This window comes from Plecotus auritus (genome assembly GCF_963455305.1).
Source record: "Plecotus auritus genome assembly, chromosome: 4".
Taxonomy (NCBI): domain Eukaryota; kingdom Metazoa; phylum Chordata; class Mammalia; order Chiroptera; family Vespertilionidae; genus Plecotus; species Plecotus auritus.
The window spans coordinates 69057627-69080296 of NC_137775.1; the positions used below are offsets into that span (position 1 = coordinate 69057627).

Sequence of the window (22670 nt, forward strand, 5' to 3'; positions counted from 1 at the left end):
ATATGATAATTAGGAGACTAATTTGCAATACCTAAGATGCAAGAAACCAACTACTTATCCTCCACAACTTTCTTCTAAATTTAATTGGAGAAATAACAGTACATTTTTTAAAATCCAGCAATTTTTTTATATATTACTAGAGGCCCGGTGCACAAAATTCGTGCACGGGGGGTGTGTGTCCCTCGGCTCAGCCTGCACGCTCTCCAATCTGGGACCACTCAAGGGATTTCCGACTGCCCGTTTAGGCCTAATCCCACCTACCAGGATCGGGCCTAAACGGGCAGTCGGACATCCCTCTCACAATCCAGGACTGCTGACTCCCAACTGCTCACCAGCCTGCTTTCCTGATTGCCCCTAATCGCTTCTGCCTGCCAGCCTGATCACCCACTAACCACTGCCCTGCCAGCCTGATTGATGCCTAACTGCTCCCCTGCCAGCCTGTTTGCCCCTAACTGCCCTCCCCTGCAGGCCTGGTCACACCTAACTGCCCTCCCCTGCAGGCCTGATCACCCCTAACTGCCCTCCCCTGCAGGCCTGGTCACCCCTAACTGCCCTCCCCTGCAGGCCTGGTCACCCATAACTTCCCTCCTCTGATGAACTGGTCACCCCTAATTGCCCTCCCCTGCAGGCATGATCGCCAACAACTGCCCTCCCTTGCAGGCCTGATCCCTCCCAACAGCCCTCCCCTGCTGGCCATCTTGTGGCAGCCATCTTGTGTCCACATGGGAGCAGCCATCTTTGACCACATGGGGGCAGCCATCTTGTGTGTTGGAGTGATGGTTAATTTGTATATTACTCTTTTATTAGATAGGATAGAGGCCTGGTGCACAGGTGGGTGCCACCTGGTTTGCCCTGAAGGGTGTCCCCGATCAGGATGGGGATTCTCTTGGGGCGTGGGGTGGCCTGGGCTAGGGGCCTGTGGTGGTTTTCAGGCTGGCCATGCCCCCCGGCGACCCAAGCGAAGGCCCTGGTATCTGGGATTTATTTATCTTCTATAACTGAAACTTTGTAGCGGAGGCCAAGGCAGGCCAGGGCTATGGGAGCTTGGCTTCCTCCATCGCCGGGGGCAACTCAAGCCTCCTGCTCTCTCCAGGTCTGTGGCTGCTGCCATTTTTGTTGGGATTTATTTATCTTCTATAATTGAAACTTTGTAGCCTTGAGTGGAGGCCTGGGCTGGCCAGGGTGTACTAAAAGTTTGGCTTCCTCCACTGCCGGGAAACCCAAGCCTCCTGCTCGCTCTGTGGCTGCAGCCATCTTGGTTGGGTTAATTTGCATACTTGCTCCTGACTGGCTGGTGGGCATGGCTTGTGGGTGTAGCAGAGTGATGGTTAATTTGCATATTACTCTTTTATTAGATAGGATAACTTCTTTGAAACTCAGCCTCAAACTTGATTGTGAAATTAGAACACGGAACTCTGAAACCAGGTGTAAGCTTTGGATTTTATGTTTTTGTGAAAGAAGTATTGTGAAAAAGTTGTAAAATTTTTTAAGGGATTTTGAATCAAAATTTATTTAATGTTGACTCCTTCAGTAATATTTTTAGGCATAAATTTTCAATTGACATTTACACAAGTTCTATACACAAGTGATGTAGCAGAATAGTGTTAATAACAAGCATAAAGGTTAAGAATATTATACTTGGTAGATTGGCAAAATGGTCAATATGGGAAGATGACTGATGTCTCTCAGACCATGGGTTTTTGTTTTCTTTTTAAATTACTATTTTATATCCCTCTTTTTAAAATTCATTTTCAATTATACTTGACATACAATATTATATTGGTTTCAGGTATACAACATAGAGAGATTAGACATTTATATACCTTAGGAAGTAATCACTCTGATATATTATTGACTACATTCCCTACATTACATCCCTGTGATGTGAGAGTGTGTGTGTGTGTGTGTGTGTGTGTGTGTGTGTGTATAGCCCCAAACCCACTGGGCCTAAATGGGCAGTTGGACATCCCTCTCACAATCCAGGACTGCTGGCTCCCAACTGTTCACCTGCCTGCCAGCCTGATAACCCCTTAACCACTCTCCTGCCAGACTGATCAACGTCTATCTGCTCCCCTATCAGCCCGATTGCCCCTAACTGTCCTCCCCTGCTGGTCCGGTCACCCCTAATTGCCCTCCCTTGCCAGCCTGGTCACCCCTAACTGCCCTCTCCTGCCAGCCTGGTCATCCCCAACTGCCCTCCCCTGTAGGCCTGGTCGCCCCTAACTGTCCTCCCCTGCAGGCCTCGTCACCCCCAACTGCCCTCTCCTGCAGGTCTGGGCCCCCTCCAACTGTCCTCCCCTCAGGCCTGGTCACCCCTAACTGCCCTCCCCTGCAGGCTTGATCGCCCCCAACTGCCCTCCCTTGCTGGCCTGGTCCTCCCAACTGCCCTCCCCTGCTGGCCGGATCGCCCACAACTTCCCTCTCCCGCTGGCCATCTTGTGGTGGCCATCTTTGACCACATGGGGGCGGCCATCTTGTGTGTTGGGAGTGATGGTCAATTTGCATATTACCTCTTTAGTACATAGGATAGTGTGTGTGTGTGTATACACACACACACACACTATATATATATATATATATATATATATATATATATATATATACACACACACACTTATACACTAGAGGCCCAGTGAACGAAATTCACGCACGGGGGGGGGGGGGGGGCGGGGGCGTATTTCCTCAACCCGGCCTGCACCCTCTCCAATCCGGGACCCCTCAGGGAATGTCTGACTGCCAGTTGGGATCGGGCCTAATCCAGCAGTCGGACATCCCTCTCACAATCCGGGACCACTGCCTCCTAACTGCTCACCTGCCTGCTTGCCTGATCGCCCCTAACTACTCTGCCTACATGCCTGATCACCCCTAACCCCTCTGCCTGCCTGCCTGATCACCCCTAACTGCCTCTGCCTGCCTGTGTGATTGCCCCTAACCGCCTCTGCCTGCTGGCCTGATCGCCCCTAACTGCTCCCCTGCAGGCCTGATCACCCCTAACTGCTCCCCTGAAGGCCTGATCGCCACTAACCGCCTCTGCCTCAGCCCCTGCCACCATGGCTTGGTCCTGAAGGAGGACCAGACGACCAGAAGATGTCTGGTCAACCTGGTCTAATTATCATATTACCCTTTTATTAGTATGTGTATGTGTGTGTGTATGTGTATATATATACACACACACACACACACACACACACACACACACACACACACACACATATATATATATATATGCAATTCATTTTTCTTAATCCCTTTCACCTTTTTCACCCATCCCCCCCAATCTCCCTCCCACATAATGACCATCACTTGGTTTTCTTTACTAGTTTATTTCTATTTTGTTTGTTCATTAGATTTTACATATAAGTGAAATCATATGGTATTTGCCTTTCTCTGTCTGACTTATTTCACTTTGCATAATACCCTATAGATCCATCCATGTTGACACAAATGGTAAGATTTCATTCTTTTTTACGGCTGAATAAAATTCCATTGTATATCTGTACTACATCTTCTTTATTCATCTATTGAAGGACACCTGGGTTGCTTCCTTATCTTGGCTATTGTAAATAATTTTGCAGTTAACATAGTGGTGCATATATCTTTTCAAATTAGTGTTTTGGATTTGTTTGGATAAATACTCAGAAGTGGAATTGCTGGGTCATATGATAACTTTATTTTTAATTTTTTTGAAGAACCTCCATACTGGTTTCCATTGTGGCTAGACCATGTTGACCAATGTGCATGTAAATTATACTTGAAATAATGATTGAAATGATTATGCCACAAAACTATGAATAAATATTTGCTTTCTGTTTTAAATTACTTATAAAACTACATTAAACATAGTTATTAAATATAGCTAGAATTATGTTTTCAGGAGTCTAATAATATTTCCATCAACTGGAAAATTAATACTAGATTTAATTTTTATATAAATATAATTTTTATATTCCATAGTCTTTATATATGTGACAGTTTAGGCTTAGGCTATATGGATTATTACCATTTAAATTATTTTCATGCAAAAGTATAAAATAATGAAAATGTTATTCCAGTCTACTTTAATTGTCTTTGTTTTTTAAAGTCACTAAGAATCAATAATATTTTAGCTAATTTCAAACCACCATCTATCTGAAAGTATTTGGCAATGTGCACATGCTTGATTTTAAATTTTTTCTTATATTTTTGATTCATTTTCCAATTACTTACCTCTTTTCCAGCCTCATATTTACCTAAGCACTAGAACAGGTGTTATGTAAAACTAGCATAAATTATAGTGAGCTATTTTTAAAAATAATCTGCATTGAAATGTAAAATACTTTTGTAAGTGTTCACTCTTAATAGTTATCACTTAAAATGGGTCATAAGCTTGTCTTTATTTTAGAGTTTTATATATATTAAAATTATTCTTTGGAATATATTATCATACATTTTCAGTATTTTGAGAATTAGAATAATCATATTTCCTTGTATGTTTTACCGTGACATATTCATGAGGACAACAAAAATTTAAGGTTAGCACTTATTCAACATAAAATATCTTTAATTAATGGCTTTATAATATTTTAGAGAATAGGAAAAAATTGTTTCCAAAAATATATTCAAATATTAAACCAATTATAATAAGACAATTAAACATGCCTTCCAAAATAATGTCAACTGGCAAAATGAATGGTCTAGACTTTATGGGTTGCCAGGAAAAGCTAACTCTATGAGGAATTCTACACAAAGATATAGAAATTATCTTACTGCCAGCAGATAATTAAATTATGCTAAAAATTGAAGTTTTAAAAATATCGTATTAATTATTATGACCAATTAAAATGTTAAAATATTTTGCACTTGCTTAATTTTTTAAAAATATAAAAATATTCTATTCTTAGTAGAATAAAAAGTTCATGTAGACATATGAAATCATTACTATTTTAAATATCACAAGAAGATAAGTTTGTTAGTGACTCTCTTTAAGGAAATATTATTCATTAAATGAGAATTACTAAAAATAAACAATTCTACCATTAAAAATATTTTACTTTATATTTTATGTCTAAAAATGCATATCAATACTTTTTGATATTACAATTGTTAAATTGTGAAGCTTCTAAAATGTAGTGAGGAAAATTCAGTATTCAGATTTAAAAAATTAAGGAATTTAAAAATCTAAACTGTATGCCCATCATTGAAGAAAAAGTATCCATGTTAACATGTATTGTATGAATGTATAAACTTCTTTTTAAAACCCTACTATACATGTAATTTACTAAACTTAAGAAGTAAGTTTTTTTAGCCTTACCCAATAGGCCTTGAAACAATAATTTCAACTTGAGGTTCTGATTTTGATTCTAAAATAATGTTGTAAACTTCTTCATTTGTAGCTCCCGGCAGGGGTTTACCATTCCATTCTAGAACTTCATCCCCTTGAATTTAAAAAAAAGGGTATTTTTTTACCTTACATATTCTGTGTATTTTTCTTATCTTTTCTCTTTTTTTTAACAAATAAATGAAAAACATATACAAATAGTTTAACTGTCTAGTTTCTGCTCTCAAGAAATTGATTTCCATATAATGTCAGCTAAATTGTTCTTCTAAACACTTTTTTTCTTTTCTTTTCTTTCTTTTTTTCTTTTTCTTTCCCCCAATGAATCCTACTGGTCACTAGAAACAGTATAATACAAACTACCTTCATCTTTTGAAATATACCAGAAATAACATAAAAATAATCTCATGCTATGGAATGGAATTAGCATAGCTTATTTGGAAACATTAAAAAATAATAATTAGCAGCATGCCCTCCATATAATAAATGTAGGCTTCTCTAAGTGTAACAGATTGTTATTAAACTCTGCATAAATCCTGCTTTATTTTTGGTAGAAATTGCAATTAACATTTGTTAGCATGATTTTTCCAATTATAAGTCATGTGTCTTCGTCTTCACCAGATGCACAACAGAATAAAAATGCATGAAAGGACTTGAATTCATACCCACAGGGCAACGCAGGTAGCTATGGCAAAGTTACAAAGCAAGCAGATGTAAAAACTTGCATGACAGTTAACCCACTTCCAGATGTTCATAACACACACATTCTATACATAATATATATTGTGAGCATTGAACTTAGAAAATATTTTTAAGATAATAAAAATTTGAGTATTAATTAGCTTGTTAAATATTCTAAGATTAATCAAAGAAAGTACATGATTCCATGTTACAATACATGGGCTAACAACTTGTTATTTTTAACCAGAATTTTCACCATCATTTGGGAAATACTAATTATTTTCATAAATATTTAGTGAAGTTTTAGGTCCCAAATGGTTCTCTGTCCAGTACCTTTTAATACATTATGGCAGGCTCAGCTAAAATATTCAGCCTCAATGGTACTTTGAGGCATATTAATTTTTTGTTCCTTTATTTTGTTGTTTTCAGTGTCTATAACATTTTAGTAGCTAAGCAAATATTTTTTTAACTAATGAATCAATATCATCATAAACATAAACATGAAATCTTTTAGTTTTTAACTAGCATGTCTTTAAGTAGAAAACTTTGTTTTGATATAACTATTGTAAGTAATTTTTTTTATCCAAAAAGTAAAAACTAAATATTTGAAAAGCACATGATGCTGCTTTGGTTTGGTAAAGGAGTATGGTTATTACCAATAGTTAATACTTCTAATAGTTTGACCTAAGAAGTTCCCTAGCCATGTTTATCAAGTAGGAAATAAATATACATCATATAAAAAAGAAATAAAATAATTACAAATTTAAATATATATCAGGAGTCCTCTAAATTTTTGGCCAAGAAATTAAGTTTACCTCATGTGAATGTATATATGTTTATGTGTGTGTATGTGTATGAAAAAATATTTTCTGGAACCATACTTACCCTGATATTTTCTATTCTACTATGTTCTATTTCACTTTTTAAAAACAATGGATGCAAACCATTAAATGAATTTTACTACCCAGTAATGCACTGCAATCAACACTTTTCAAAAGACTGGATTATAAAATTCTCCTCTTTATAGACAGCAACCTGGAGCATAACTTTTAATGTCAAATTAACTTAGTACACACATTTATTTATTTACAAATCAATACATCCTCAACCAGAAGGTAGTCTCTTTAGTAATATTTATTTATATATGAATAATCTGTTCAGGCAGGGGCATAGATTATGATGGTACAAAGATAAAACAAGAGACTTTATCTGTCCTTAAATTTGGTGGTGGGGGGGAATTATAGAAATGAATACCTTTCATGAAATGATAGCAGTTCATCTGAGGAACAGAAATAGAGCCAGGTAGTGCTAAGGAGGTAGTAATAAGTTACTATCCCAAGTGAGATATCAGGAAACACTTTAGAATTAAGGGAACTTTAGATGAGTTTTAAAGGATGGAAAGGACTTCAACAGGCAGAGCACAAGAGCAGAAAAGAAACCAGGTAGACTAGATGACCAGGTCTCACAGGCAGAAACAGCTTGCCAGGGACCTACAGGTAGATTGCCATGCCTGGAGTGTAGAGTGAAAAGGTAATGGAAGTGGATGGAATTGTTATAAGAGGACAAAGCCACAGAGCTTTGATTTGAGCATATCATGACTGGAAACACTGAAGAGTCTTTATAAGGAGGGTGTCAGTGTCTATTTGGGGTTTTTGATGATTCTATCAGTAGCGGGACAGTGCATGAACTTAGAAGGGACATCTGCAGTAGAGAAAGCTATGTATGGCAAGTCTAGAACAAGATTGAAAATGTTGAACAAAAGTCATGGTAATAAAAAACATAGCACTGTATTTTTATAGACTAATCATATTTATATGCAAATAGAAGAAAAATAGTTCTTAAATTATGTCAATCAGAATATATGATTTAATTTATTAAAATACTTATTAAAATATATCAATTGCTTAAAATGAAAGTATACTAGTATGTTTTATAAATACTAAAGTTGAGCTTTTATCATTTTATGGCTCTAGGCACATAAGGGTGTTAAATAAATGAAATTCAAAAAAACAACACCACCTTTTGCTGACTTTCTTAAGTAATCCATTAAAACACAAAGACAAAATCAAAAGCCATTATGTTTATTATCTGATCTGAAAATTCAGATTTGTGCAAAGTTATCTTACATTGGACTAGTTGACAAGAGATTCTTATACTTTCTAAGGTTTATTTTTGAGTCATAAAATAAGCAAAGACTCAATTTGCTGATATAGTCACTCCTTATTGAGTTAGTTATTTAATGATAACTAGTCCCCGATAAGAAATAATAGTGTACTCTGCCTCTGCACATATTTAAAGCTGTATGCATAGTAAATAAAATAAATGCAATTTGAATTTTCTCTCCATATAACATATGCATAGCACGTTCCTATCGAAGAAAAATCTAAATGATGCTGAACTGTTATCCTCATAATCAATTATGACAAAAAATGTCTTCAAAAGTCATAGAATATTTTTTCTCAGGGTTTCAACAATTACAATCTTAAGGTATAAAAACTAAAAACATAGCCTAGAAATGATCTCTTCTTTATTTGTACCTCCTGGCAGGGGCTTACCATTCTATTCTAGAACTTCATCGCCTTCAATAAAAAAAAAAAAGTGAATTTTTTACCTTATACATTCTGTGTATTTTTCTTATCTTTTCTCATTTTTACAAATAGATGCAAAACATATACAAACAGTTTAATTGTCTGGACTCTGCTCTCAAAATAAAATTTGTTGCTCATGAGTACAATATATGTTACATTTAAATTAACAAGTATTTTATTATATAATTTATGTAAGAAATGTGATTGGGATTATATTTTATTAAAAACACTGATAGTAAATAAGTGTTTTGGGACCAATCTGAAAAACTAGTATTTCCTATAGCTTAAATACAACCTAAAGAAATAAGTAGTGATATTATTTTTTCACAAGGCTAAATTGTTTATATGTTTATAGGAACATTATGAAGTCATCTATGAAAATTAGTAATCTTTTGGTATTTTGCATCTATCTATTTTTACATAAATAAAAACATTCCTATACTTGCTTTGTCCAAACTGCTAGCGACGATATCAGGAAAAAAATCTATTCATGCATTAAAATTAGTTATTTACTTCATTGACTTATCTATGACTTACCCAAATTTGAAAATCACCAACTCATGCAAAGAGTACACATTGTTCGAATGTGAAAAGAAACTTTACCTGCTCTTAAATGTCCAACTACATCTGCAAGGCTACCCTTCTTTACTTTGGTGATGAAGGCACCAAGGCGTCCTAAGTCAGTCATTTTTCCTCCAACAACCTGGATAATTATAAATTTATAAGTGCCCAAGACTAAAACATAAGATTTTAGTTTGAGGAATTAATCACATCAGTCTTTTATGATGTATTTAGAATTGAGTGTAGGGACATCATTAATGAAGTGAAATACATTTCTGATTAAAGGAGCTGGAAGCATGGTTTTAAAAAGAAAACATCATCTCATTATATTTAAGATGGCCATGTATCCTAAGGAAGCTTATGTACTGATTACTTATATTGACCTAACAACACAAAGGTGCCACAAATAGTGTATAACCCTAGAAGACAAGTGCCAGTTCTTTTTTACTTACCATCAAACAGGAAAGGGTTTGACACTGTTTACATTAGGGTTCACTTTTCTTTATCCTCTCAATTCATGCCCACCACGTGAATTATATTTCTAACTGCAGATAATGCCCCGTTGGCATTTCTGATCTTGATCTCTTTTGTATATTTTTAGTGGAATGTAGGTCTAAGACATAAAGACTAGGAATTCAGACCAACAACAGGCAACTTTGGGGAAGCAATTTACCATGTTCAAAGAATAACAGCCCAAATTTATCTCTGCTACTGAACATGTGAATGAGCTCCTCACCTGAAATATGTGTTATTCATTCTAACCCTCAAAGCCAGAGTTATATTACTGAATATTTAACACTCTCACCTGGCTTTTCCTCTCTAGCTAAAAATAAATACATCAGAAAGTTTCTAAGTTTAATTTCTTCCAAAGCAGGGGCTACATATGTATAATTAGAAGTTGGAGGGATATTCTCAAAGTTTGAGATTGATCCATAATTCATAGGGATGTACCCATTAGGATAGGTGATGACAATTACTTCATAACAGTAGAAATTAAGGGTAATAATAAAAAGGTGATACTATTAAATACATTAACTTAAAATTTTTTAATTGGATTAATAGTCAATAGCTTGAAAGAAATCAAACTACCACACAACTATAAAACAATCTCTTGGTAAATAATTTTAAAGCAGCAGCTTTGAATGTTTCTCTGTTTTCTAAAGGAAATAAAACCGTGAGATTTAACACACATGCACAAACATAATAAAACAAAACGTATACACATATTTTTCCTACAATAAAATATAATCTTTTGTAATTTATTAGTTTTTTATTTTCTCTGTTAAAGTCAATTAATATTTTAAAGGATACATTTTACACTTTTGATATTATCATAAATTTTACTGCACTTAGAAAACAATATCATTAATGATGTTTTATGTTGCTTGTCAAGTATAGTAGAATTATGCAGTTTGCATTATCTAATCTTAGGACCACACATTAAAACCTTTTTGATATAAAAATTGCACTTGAACTTTATATTCAGAGAAATATTCTTTTGTTTTCCTATAATTTATTGCAGTTTTCTAACATATTGTCATATTAACAAAGTATTTTTAAAATATTAACCAGGATAAAATACTAAATTTAGCATAAAGCATCACTATATTAACAAGACATTCACTAGAAGGACTTTATTTGGAGAAGATAGGAAAATATTTAAAAATCATTGTCAGACACTTCGTTGAATCCAGTCCATACTGTAATTCACTCTTTAAGAAACATTTTAAACCAGCATACTTACTTTCAGACCCAGTAATGCACCTGAGTCTTTGGGCATAGTTGTTCTCTTGTTAAGAATAACACGTCCAATTAATCGGTCCCCCTCTTTAGATGGTTGCCACGTTACAGGATGCTATTAAAACATGAATAAAGTTAAAGAAAATTTGTTTTCTTTCCTGTAGACACATAATTATTGGTTGTCACATGATGTGATTTCTTCAGTTAAAGACACTGTAGAAGGAATTCTTGATACTGCTGGGCTCTATCCTTGGACAATTTTAATTTGCAGTGGACAACTATTATCCTAAATAGTTCTAAAAGTAGTCAGCAGCTAAGTACATCCTTAAAAATAGTTCTGAAATAAAATTAATTGAAATTTAAAAATATATCTGCTTATTTAGAGAAACTGATTCTGTATTTTGAGTTGTATTGTGAATTTTGATATATTTAACCAAATAACATCTGATTTCCAGTCATCATTTAATAATTCCTTTTTATTTAAACATTTTTTATAATTATTCAGTGATAACTTTTTTATTCAAAACTTTTCTGTCTTAAATGAAATCAGTGTTTGCTCTCATAAAATGTATAATGGATCAGAATAAGATTATTATCTATCACATATCAGCAAAGGACAATAAACAGCACACATTACCCCTAAATTCCAAACTCTCACTTCCCAGAAAGCTTACCGAACTAATTGGGGATGTTTCCCGACTATGCCATGTGGCAGGATCCAACCAGTAATAATCCAAGTCACCTGCACAATTAAAAAAAAAAGGAAATATAATGCTTTAGAGTAGAGAATGCTTTAATCATTTTAAGTGTAACTTCTTCAATCTATAAAAGTTATGAATATCATAATCTTGACTGTGTGTATCCCAGAAAGATAATCTGCATTGCAAAGGCTGTGACCTGAATCCTTGGAATGAATGTGTGTTACAAAAGCACTTCAGACTATAGGAGAGCTTTCTTTTACTGTCATCATCAGGCTAGAAACACACACAAAAAATATGGAAGGCACTGGGTTAATCCACTCCACTTCCCCTCCATACCAAGGCACAGCCTGCCACCTAGTGATGCTGGCTGAAATTTTATTCACTGAATTGAGATAAAAACTTAGTGTCTCCCTTTCTACTCTTCTGAACTATATCATATCTTTCAAAATTATTCACTGGCCTCTATCCTCTTCCCTCATCAGCTGAAGAACAAGACAGATACTTTTGGACAAGGTGTTGAGTAATTCAATATCAAGAATAACTTTTGGCAAAAGTGTACTTACAAATGACAGACTACTCATTTTACAGAAGCCATAAAAAAGACCTTTATAATCCTTAATTTTGTAAAAATGAACTTATGAACCTTTAATTTTTATTGTTTTAGCTTAAAAGAAGAATGCTAAAGAAAACATCTGAGAAAAAAAGGAAAAAGTACTGGAAAGCATCAGTTCTTTCAGTAATTGTATAGGAAGAAAGGACAGAGTGGGTTACCCATGTGAGAAAAATGACCTTTTACATCTCATACATGAGACTAAGTCACTTAAAATACTTCTCCCTGTGGATCTTGAAAGAGAAAAAAGTTAACAGAATGAGGAAAGCATGCCATCTAACAATGAGATGTCTAGCTGGTTACTGGGGAAATGTTTGGCTGAATCTCTGAAGGTCCTAAGTAAAAACTTTTTATGTAGACAACAGGCCTTGCAGATATAGACACTATAAAAGAAATGTAATAGGAAACAAACATTTTAAATACGCCAGCATTAAAAAGCCATACACTTCAATTTCTCAGTGGCTGCTCCCCTTTCTTTTGTATACAAGTAGAGGCCCGGTGCACAGATTCATGCATCAGTGGGGTCCCTCGGCCTGGCCTGTGGGGATCGGCCGAAACCAGCTCTCCAACATTCCCCGAGGGGTCCCAGATTGCGAGAGGGTGGTTCTCAGGCGATGCACCCCAGAATCAGGCTCCCTCCTCTCTGGTTCTGGGTGTGTCACCCAAGAACCACAGCTGCCAAGTCACAGCAGCGTGGCATCTCCTGCATTGAGTGTCTGCCCCCTGGTGGTCAGTGCATGTCATAGCTACCGCTACCAGTTGGACAGTTGGATGGTCGCTTAGGCTTTTATATATATAGATATCTTAGAAAGGTTGATGGAGAATGTTATACATACTACAATAAATACAAAAATGTTCTTCAAATATGTCATATAGGTAAAAGTAATATATTTTATAAAGGGTTGAATATTAAAAATGCATTAGAAGAAACTATATTCTGTGGAAATTTACTCACATGGGGTCTCTAACCCTCTCAAAATCATTCACTTTAAAATGTATACACAACTTGGTGTCAATAATAATAGAGTTTTAATCTTCTACTGGACCTTCTCAGTTAATGAAATATAGGAACATTTGTAAAAGGAAAGATTTTTTTCTCCTTTATTTTTATTGTTTTTAAAGGTCAGATGCATATTTTTAAAGTGGCTGTCTTTAGTATCACGATACTAAAGCTTTTTTTTCTCTTGAAAGAAAAAAGTATTTATAATAATAAAATTAAAATTAACTACAAATATCATTCGAAATCCTATTGCAATTCATAAAGCTTTCTCCCTAAAATTTCATATACCATGTAATAAGGTCTGATGACTTCTTAAGTGCTAATTCATTTTGAAATACTGGGGCAAAAATAAAACGACTTCGATAAGTAATTTGAAAGCTGCTTTGTGAAGTCTTTTAGGTTAAACAAAAAAACTGATGAAAATCCACCTTATTTAAAAGACTTCAAGAAAACAAAGTTTGTTGTATGCTTCAATAATATGACTTCAAAGCTAAAACTTTGGGATCTTTCTCTGACTTATGGCCCAATTTCTCATATAGTGGTTCAACCCTGTGTTTAACTCAATTTGTCCTAAGTAAATCTAGATTAACATATCTTGTGAATATTTGCTTACATGTAATTAACCAAAAGATTATGTTTCTGGTACATTTTGATGATGATACCGAGCACTCTTTACTATGAAAACATTGCTTTCAAGCAAAGTTATTCTATCATCTATAAGCTTTGTAGGATAATGATCTTGAATGGAGAGTTTAATTTAATTGGCTTTAGATGGGACAGATATAGTTGCCAGGTGATTTCCCTGTGCAGCCAGAAATAATTCATACCTTACCCTGGCAGTGGTAATATGGATGCTACAGATTTTGCAGCTTAAAATAAAACCATATCCCCCAATTTTAGCCATAGATAGTATTGTCAATATATACTAAAAACATACAATAATATTTTTTATATTTTAGAATACAGTTACACTTCCTTCACATTCTGAATAAATTCTAAATGTTTTCTTATCACTAATTTCCATTATCAACCATTAAAATAAATTCTAAAACTTAAATATGTAGTTTTAAACTATATTTGTTTCTTCTTGCCATGTAATTACTAAATTTGAAGATATTATTGACTTTTTAACTGCTCTAACTTGCCTTTATAAGTCACATCTCTTTAGTATTAATGGAATAAGCAACACTAAACAAAACTTTCTCCTAAAATATTTGGACTCCAGCATATCCTATATAATAAAACGCTAATATGCAAATCAACTGAATGGTAGAACGACTGCTCGCTATGATGCACACTGACCACCAGGGGGCAGATGCTCGATGCAGGAGCTTCTCCCTGGTGGTCAGTGCGTCCCACAGGGGGAGTGCCGCTCAGCCAGAAGCCGGGCTCACGACTGGTGACTGGATCCTCTCCCGCCTCGGCTGCAGGCAGGCAGTAAGGAGCTAGGGGTCCCAGACTGCGAGAGCCCCAGACTGCGAGAGGGATGTCTGACTGCCAGCTTAGGCCTGATCCCCAGGGGACATCCTCCGAGGGGTCTAGGACTGTGAGAGGGCGCAGGTTGGGCTGATGGACCCGCCTCCCCCCCCCCACCAAGTGCACAAATTTTGTGCACCAGGCCTCTAGTCATTAACAAAAAGCATTTTCCTGGATTGCTTTTCTAATATGTGATGAAAGGTATTGATTTCAAGTGGCATAGCTACAAAATGATAAATTCACGGTATAAGGAATTAATACAAAAGCATTTTGGTTCTAATGTTCAATATAACTATAAAGGGATAAATTTACTATTAATATTAACTTAGATTCAGGAAATGTCTGAGTCAATTTAAATGGTTCAAATTCATAAAGAGCCAAGTTTAATGCAGTGTTATAATTTTAAGCATTATTTTTGTGAATTCTTTAAAAAAATACTTTTATCCTACCCCTTGTGAAAAATAGGTTAAATAATATATTAGCACACAACTTTCACTGCACAAATAAAAGTGAGTTAATGACATGTGAGCCTTCTGTAAAGAGAACTAGCTGTCCCTACACTCAAGTCATCATGATTAGAGTATGTAACAATGTATAAACTTGCATCTCGATGATTTTAAATTTCGTATCTTACGATCTCATGTCAAGGCACAGCAGATTCCAATAAGTCCAATCGAAGTCAATTGAACAAAAATACATTCTAAATAACATAAATGTATGATTGAGTTTGTATGAGTATATGAAATCTGTAAGGAGAAAACCACAAATCTAATTTCATACATTACATATCTATTTAACAATTTTCATGACAGTTACATTGAACCAAGTAGAATGTTCATCTAATGTGCAGGTAGTAAAGGAAAGCTTATCTACACTAAAGCTTTGCAATATTAGAAAATCTGGAATTCTTCTTTATCTCCAGTAGAAATACACAGCATATTTTTGAAACATCATTATAATGAATGGTGATTACAGATGGAACTCAAACTGATTACAAGATTGACTCATAGTAAATATCCACAATTTCAAAACATATCATAATAGTGCTGCCTGTCATCTCAAAATAATAAATTGTTCTTCCTATATAATACAGATTGTTGACATTAAAAAAAAGTATAAAACTCACAGACCAAAAATCAAAGAATCCTCCTTCCCAGAGATTTCCTATATCTCTTAAAAGGTTTTCTTTTTTTTCCTTTTTTTTGTTTATCCTCCACAAAAGAATGTGTATTGACACTAAATAAAATTAAATAACTACTAATCTACTTTATTATAGCACAGTACATAAACAAATTAAAATTCTGGACAAAATATAGATTTGTTAAATGTTTTATGCAGTGCCTACACAAAAACCAACTCAATTCTAAGAATGTGTTTGTAATTTTAGACAAATTAAGACAGAGTACCATGTTCAGCACACATGAGTTAATAAATATGGCTTTGGTTATAACGTGATAAAAACATACATTTTAGCTCATTTTAATATTTTACAAGGACATTCTTTTCATAGACAGTAATTAAAATCCAAGTCTAAGAACTGTGGTAAAAGCTTAACTTCTCATTAATATAATGAAAATACCATTTTGAAATATTTTCCTCCTACTTTAGAAGACTATTTCAGATACTTTTATGTCTACAAAAGGTGTGTCCACTCCCATCCATAAGTTATATACAATAGTGGAACTAACATTGGAATAAATCAGTAATAATGTGCTATGCAGCAAAGTTCTAGAGGCCTAATTTCACCTAAATTAAAGTAGCTGCCAGGGATAAGAAACACTATTATTTAATAGGACTTACTTTCTAGGCAATAAAATAAAATGGGAAAACATACTTGTTAAATTTAATTATTAATCTGTGAAATGTGAAAGCCTATGTGTAGTGATGCAAAATTACAGATGAATTACTGTCAGTCTAAATTCCTAGTAAACTAAAAATATTGGTCCTCAAATACTTTTTGGTGAGTTCATTCAAAATTCACATCAGTGGTCACTCCATAATTTGATGGTAGGGCTAGATGCATCTCCAATTATTCATCTTCAGCAAGAATGCTTCAATAATTCTAAGTAACGTAAAACCCAATTTCTGGTTTGGGCCCAGGATACATACACAAAAAGTGTCATTGCTTGGAAGAATTACATTATCTCCAGCCCTCAGGGATTCATTAGAGTGGCAGTTCTTTAAATGCATGTTAGAAATTTCACTTTCAAAATCCCCCTTTGTTCACAATATGCTCTGTTTCTACCATAGAACCAACAATAACATTCTCTCTGTCTCTTCGGTATATAAATTTGATGGTTCAAGTAAATGCATCAACTATTTTTAATTAAATTAAAGAGGTGTCAAAGATGTTTGTATTCAGAAATTATTTATGCTCACCAGAACCTGCAGAGTGAACTACATCTAGGGAGAGATTAGGGATTTGCTTTAGGGCTTGTGATGCCATCTTGTGTCTTTTATAAGTAGCTTATCTCCAAAAGGAGAATTTCATTAATGTATTTAGTTGAGGTGGTACTTTTCTGATAATAAGTCCTTTTTGGTGAAGTTGAGAATAAACTTTGGAATGTCAACCCTACCACCACAGAATTCTATAAAAACAGTTATAGTGAACTCAGAATCAATATTTCTGGTTGAGCTCTGGTTGAGTTCAGTCATTAAAAAAAAGAAAAAGATAAGGCCTCAAGTTGGAAAATAATAACTTATATATAAAATATATATATTAAAAATATTTCCAGTAATAACACTGATAAGCATTTCTGTCAATTTTAATGGGATGTAAAAATTAAGAAAAGATGCTTTTCTGCCCCAGAGTTTACTTATTTGAAACTTTGAATAATCAGAGAACTACGTTGTATTTTAATTTCTCTATTAACATTATTGTATCTTATCTGCTATTTATAATTATTTTGTTTTTTATAAAACATGAAAACTAGCTATTGTGTAAAAAAGAGCATTGTATTAGAAATTGGACACTTGTGATTCTAATCCTAACTCTGCCATTTTAGGTGAATTCTCTTGATAATAGCCCTACATTTCCATAAACTTTATCCTCCTCTGTAAAATGGGGATAATGCCACTTGTTCACAAATATTTTATGAGGATTAAATGAGATATGCTAGATTTGTAAATTATAAAGAACTTTAGAAATAGATTTTATAGTATAATTATATAGTTGCGATTACAAATATGAAATAATGGTGTTATAGTTGAATACCTATCCTAACTAATATAGGTAAAATCAATAATCTTTGCAAAATATGTATGCTGTGAAATAGGCTTAGAAAAATAATGAAGTCACTTTGTTTATAGAAATTATTAATTGACTTGGTATAAGCCAAATACTCAAGTGTTCAGAATAAATGAATATTTTTTTAAAAATTCCAATTGTTAAATGAGGAGGAAATAACTTATATAAAAATAGTAACATAAATCTTCCTTTTAATTTCCACAAAGCCAATGTAAGCCTAAGGGAATAAGAATATGGCTACTTTTATAGTCAAGCAATCTATACACTGAAATGTATACAGATTAACAACTAACCAAAAATATCTGAATAATTAATCTGACCAGCTCATATCCTTAATCTAAAATTAAGCATTAATTTCTTCTTTATATAATATTTTTAAGTGGGAGAACAAAATACATGTGGTATATAAACCAAATATTTCAGACTGAATTTCTCCAAATCAGGAAACAAGTAGACCATTTTATGCCTTTATATATTTTTTTTCTGATGACTCAGAATACCCCTGAAAATGTTTCCTTGCAACCAGCTTATATTATACCTTAAAAATTATTTGGTATAGATATTAGCTATGGAATACATTTTAATAATTAATATTCTAATGAGTTATAAACATCCTAACTTCCTCAGATTTCTTTCCTTTCCTCATATGTCTTTTATATTCCTAACAAAATAATCTAAATAATAACAAGATTGATGGTCTTAAAAAATAACAAGTTTAAATATGTACTAGGGTCACCTGGATGATGGGGCTTTGGGAAAACAGAAAATTTCATGACTTTACTTTAAATAGGCTAAAAGACATTAAGAAATAAAAAGCTATTTGAGATGGTAGACATTGGTCATCAGTTTAAATTTTCCTAATTTTGAAAGATACATAACTTAGATTTTTGAGACTCTACGAGGCTTTAGGTTTCAGAAACACTCCAAAAACACCACGTTGTGCAATGACTTCTTTACTCTTTAGCTCTGCAGTGAACTGATGCTACAAGACCCAGAAGTGGTTGTAAATGAAAGTTCCTGAAAGTTTCAAGCAATAACAACAATAACAAAAACAAAAACCACGCATGCATACATAAACACACACATGCACGCACGCACGCGCGCGCGCAAACACACACACACACTTTTGTGCCTTAGAATAACAAAAGAAGGGTATTCATGGTCTTCAGCAAATCTAGACCAGACTGTATTTATTATCTGTATTAAATGATAAGAAAGTGTATCTGAAGAAAAGTCTAAGATGATTGATAGGGCAAAATGATTTCCACCAATAATAGTTTAGAGAGGAATAAATTTCATGTATAAATATGGTTTGAGGCTTCATGACTGAAAAATGTCTTCCCTAGAGTATATATACAGAATAAGAAAGTACCCTGAACAGCAAATCACAAAATTAACAATCTTAGGGAAACTTTTCGTTTCTTCTAACACAGTGACTCTTCGTCAATAGGAATTTGGGAAGTGCTGCACACAGGAGGGAAATATTTTACTGCAACTTTCCAACTGACCAGGCTTCCACATTGACACTGAGTATTCCATTCACTTGGGAGAACAGGTTGTCACGTGCAAAGCCTCGGAATAACCAGCCAGGAAACCCTGTGGAAAAAATCGGGGTTTATTTGTTTTCATTGTTTGGGGACTGGATATTAACCACAGGTTAAAGAAATTGTAGTGCTGGGCAAGTTCACAGCATATATAAGAAAGCACTCTAGATGTAAATCTCTTTGATAAAGAAAAAAATGTTAGTTTTTATCCAGAGCTCACATCCAGGCACTGCTAGCAAAATAAGATTAATTTGCAATAATAATTCTGAATGTCAAGTCAATTTCTACCTGCCTCTCTATCCAAAGATATAAAAATGAAAAATATGGAGATCAATACATTATCATGGTTTTGGTGATATAGATAATAAGGATAAGAGTCAAATGATGATAAAGATGAATTTAAGGGTATATAGAATAAAACAGAAGTACTTATGAGGGATTGATACTGCTTAAGCTTTAATATATATGATTAAGCTATAAAAATATTAGAAAACAAATTTATTCTAGCAAACTTTTTGGGTAATATAAAGAGATGTTTTAAAACCAGAGTTCCATCAAAGCAAGTTACTGTAAATGTTGCTTATTTCCTTTCTTTTTGGTTTTGTTTCTATTTGTTTGTCTTTGTTTTTATTTTGCGTATGCAAACAAAAAGTTATAGAAACATTAAAGGACTTTTTTAAAGTCTAGGCATAGAAGTTTAGAAAAGATGTTTATGCCTCAACATGGTTCTAGAGAAAATGCTAAGTATCTGTATTCATAAACCATCAAAATTAGAGCCATCAGAACTAGGCTGCAAAACACTGCAAGGTCACGGGTCTAAACCTCTGCTGCAGTGCATAGGAGGTCAGGCAGTCCCTTTAAATGTGCTCCAGCTCCATCTGGTGAAAGATAATTCAAGTAAGAGAAAGCACAAAAAACAACTAAGGGGAAAAGGTAATATTCACCAATGCAAATAGCATATATATTTCTTTGTATAAAGCCAACGAAGTTAAGGTTGCTCAAAGATTAACCTACTGACTTAAGAAAAGAAGTCCAGAGTTCCTACATATTTAAGATTTGGATTAATCACTCTAAAATGATCTTTTCATTATAATAATTTCAAAATATCTTCATCTTACATTTTCACAACAAAACCTGTTCCATTAAAAAATCAGGGCATCTCACTGACCTAGGCTTAAAATGTTCAACATGATTTTGTGCCTTGGTCACAGGGGCTCTCTTAAGAATGGGCCTTCTACTCAGAAATGCATGGCAAACCTAATTAATGCCCAGTGTGTCTGCCTAACGTTAGATCAATGACTCCACAATTACTTAGCTGTACTGAACTACTCCCAAGCTCACTTCAGAGGGTACATTTTTTTTAGGACAATGTACTTCAATATTTTTTAAATATTTAATTTAAAGCAATACCTACAGAGGTCTTTGTGTGGAATATGCAGTAAATCTACTAAGATATTATAAAACTCTTAATTAATCCAGACCACCGGACAGCCATGCACCTGTACTTACACTGCATTTCCACAGAGTCCCTTTCTCCTCACTGCCTCCAATATTCCTTTTATATACTGTCCTTTAGCAAATCACTAAATGGTGGTGAATTTACTCACATATGGATCATACTGCTGCTGCTATCTTCTCTGTGAAACTACACAGAAAAACCTTCTTTCTGGTGTCAATATCAGGAAAAATAAGTATGTATGTAAATGACTGGTTCTTAGGTTATGGAAGCTGTACATTTTGTAACTCATAGAACTCTTCTCAGAGCATGTGTGTTAGAATGTTTATGGTTAAAACTGAAACCAAATTTTCTACCCTTGTTCTTACTCATCAACTGTTTTACACACTTTTAACTTATTTCAAATGGCTATATATTCACATTTGGTGGCTAGCTTAAGTCGCTTTTAGTATTAAGGTAGATTATAAAGTGGGAATTAAAATAAAATTAAATGTTTATACAAAAAACATAATTTAATATATTTACTATAACCATTTTCATTAAAGTTTAGATATTTTCATTCATCAATCTCAAAATATCTTTGATACAATGGGAAACAACTTAAAAATACAACTGATGTACAGGTGTTAGCTTATCTATAGCTTTTAAATAGCAGAATTTGGTAAACACAAATTTTATTAGCTTATTTGTAAATCTTGCCAAAGAATGGAAAGTAAGTTAAAAAGGGTTTTCATCTAACAAAAACCAGTATCACAAATCTGAGGTCCATGACTTTACTCCTTCAAAAACCTAGTAGACTTTCACTCATAATTTTACAATCACAATCCCAAGAGTCGGTCTGTTATTGAACCCCATACGGCCAGTGAAGATGCACATTGCTAAACACAAAGGGACCGGTACAGGTAAGCACACTGACAGCAATAAGAATTCACAAGAATGGGCACAGGATAATTAAAAACAAAACAAACAAATCAAACAAATGGGTTAAGGCTCTTTCTGCCCTTAACACTGTGATACTGTGAGTATACTATAACTGTACTAACAGGCAACATAATAACTGATGTTAAAACAATAGCCATTAGAGAACAACTAAAAATTATTGTATGAAACATGAACTTTTATGAAAGTAGGATGCAATCCTTCTTCCAGACTTCCTGGTTAAAAATAAACAAATAAAAAAGAGTAATATACAATTCTATGTGAAATTTTTTAATTAAAATAATGAAAATGAAATTACTTACAAGCCGGCTGGCAATTGTTTAGCATATTGGAAAACTCAGTTACCTAGAATGAGGTATTTGAAGCTAAGATTTTATAATTCCAAAATTAAATCATTACTCATCAATGCAAAAAAATAGAAACATGGCACAGTTTATCAAATAGTGCTTTAGATTTATGGTGTATTAAAATTAAGGATTCAATGCACTATAAATATTATCTTGTTTTCTCCCTTTGAATGTTATATTTTTTGATATTTTTATGAATATAGTACCGAAAATGGAAAATAGAGGGTTAATTGCTCCTTGAATAATGTCCTACACACACAGTGGCTAAATTGTCTTCTAAAGATACTTACTAAAATTAATGTCTCTTAAGTAAGAGTAAAACAAAGTGAACAAAACTATCATTTCTGAAGGATTGGTTATGTAACTGAATTACATTGTGAAATTAACAGATATTTTATGAAAAAAATTAAAACTGAATATTATTAGCATTGATATCTAACATTTTCAGTGACAATAAAACTGAAAT

General features: G+C 33.9%; 1 protein-coding gene across 50 annotated transcripts in view; it reads right to left on the reverse strand.

Annotated features, from left to right (window-relative positions):
• The window catches only part of RIMS1 (regulating synaptic membrane exocytosis 1), a 436905-nt gene that overhangs the window by 137939 nt on the left and 276296 nt on the right, over positions 1 to 22670 (reverse strand). For 48 of the 50 annotated variants that reach the window (XR_013960390.1, XM_080664365.1, XM_080664336.1 and 45 more), the window contains 4 exons: positions 11559 to 11626; positions 10889 to 10999; positions 9187 to 9286; positions 5291 to 5414 (listed from right to left, as the gene is read on the reverse strand). Coding sequence is in view for 47 of the 50 variants with exons in the window: in XM_080664365.1 (XP_080520491.1) it covers positions 5291 to 5414; positions 9187 to 9286; positions 10889 to 10999; positions 11559 to 11626 (403 nt within the window). In the remaining 3 variants the exon portion in view is untranslated. The remainder of the gene's footprint in view (positions 1 to 5290; positions 5415 to 9186; positions 9287 to 10888; positions 11000 to 11558; positions 11627 to 22670) is intronic. The other 2 variants (XM_080664356.1, XM_080664357.1) reach the window with 1 other exon arrangement.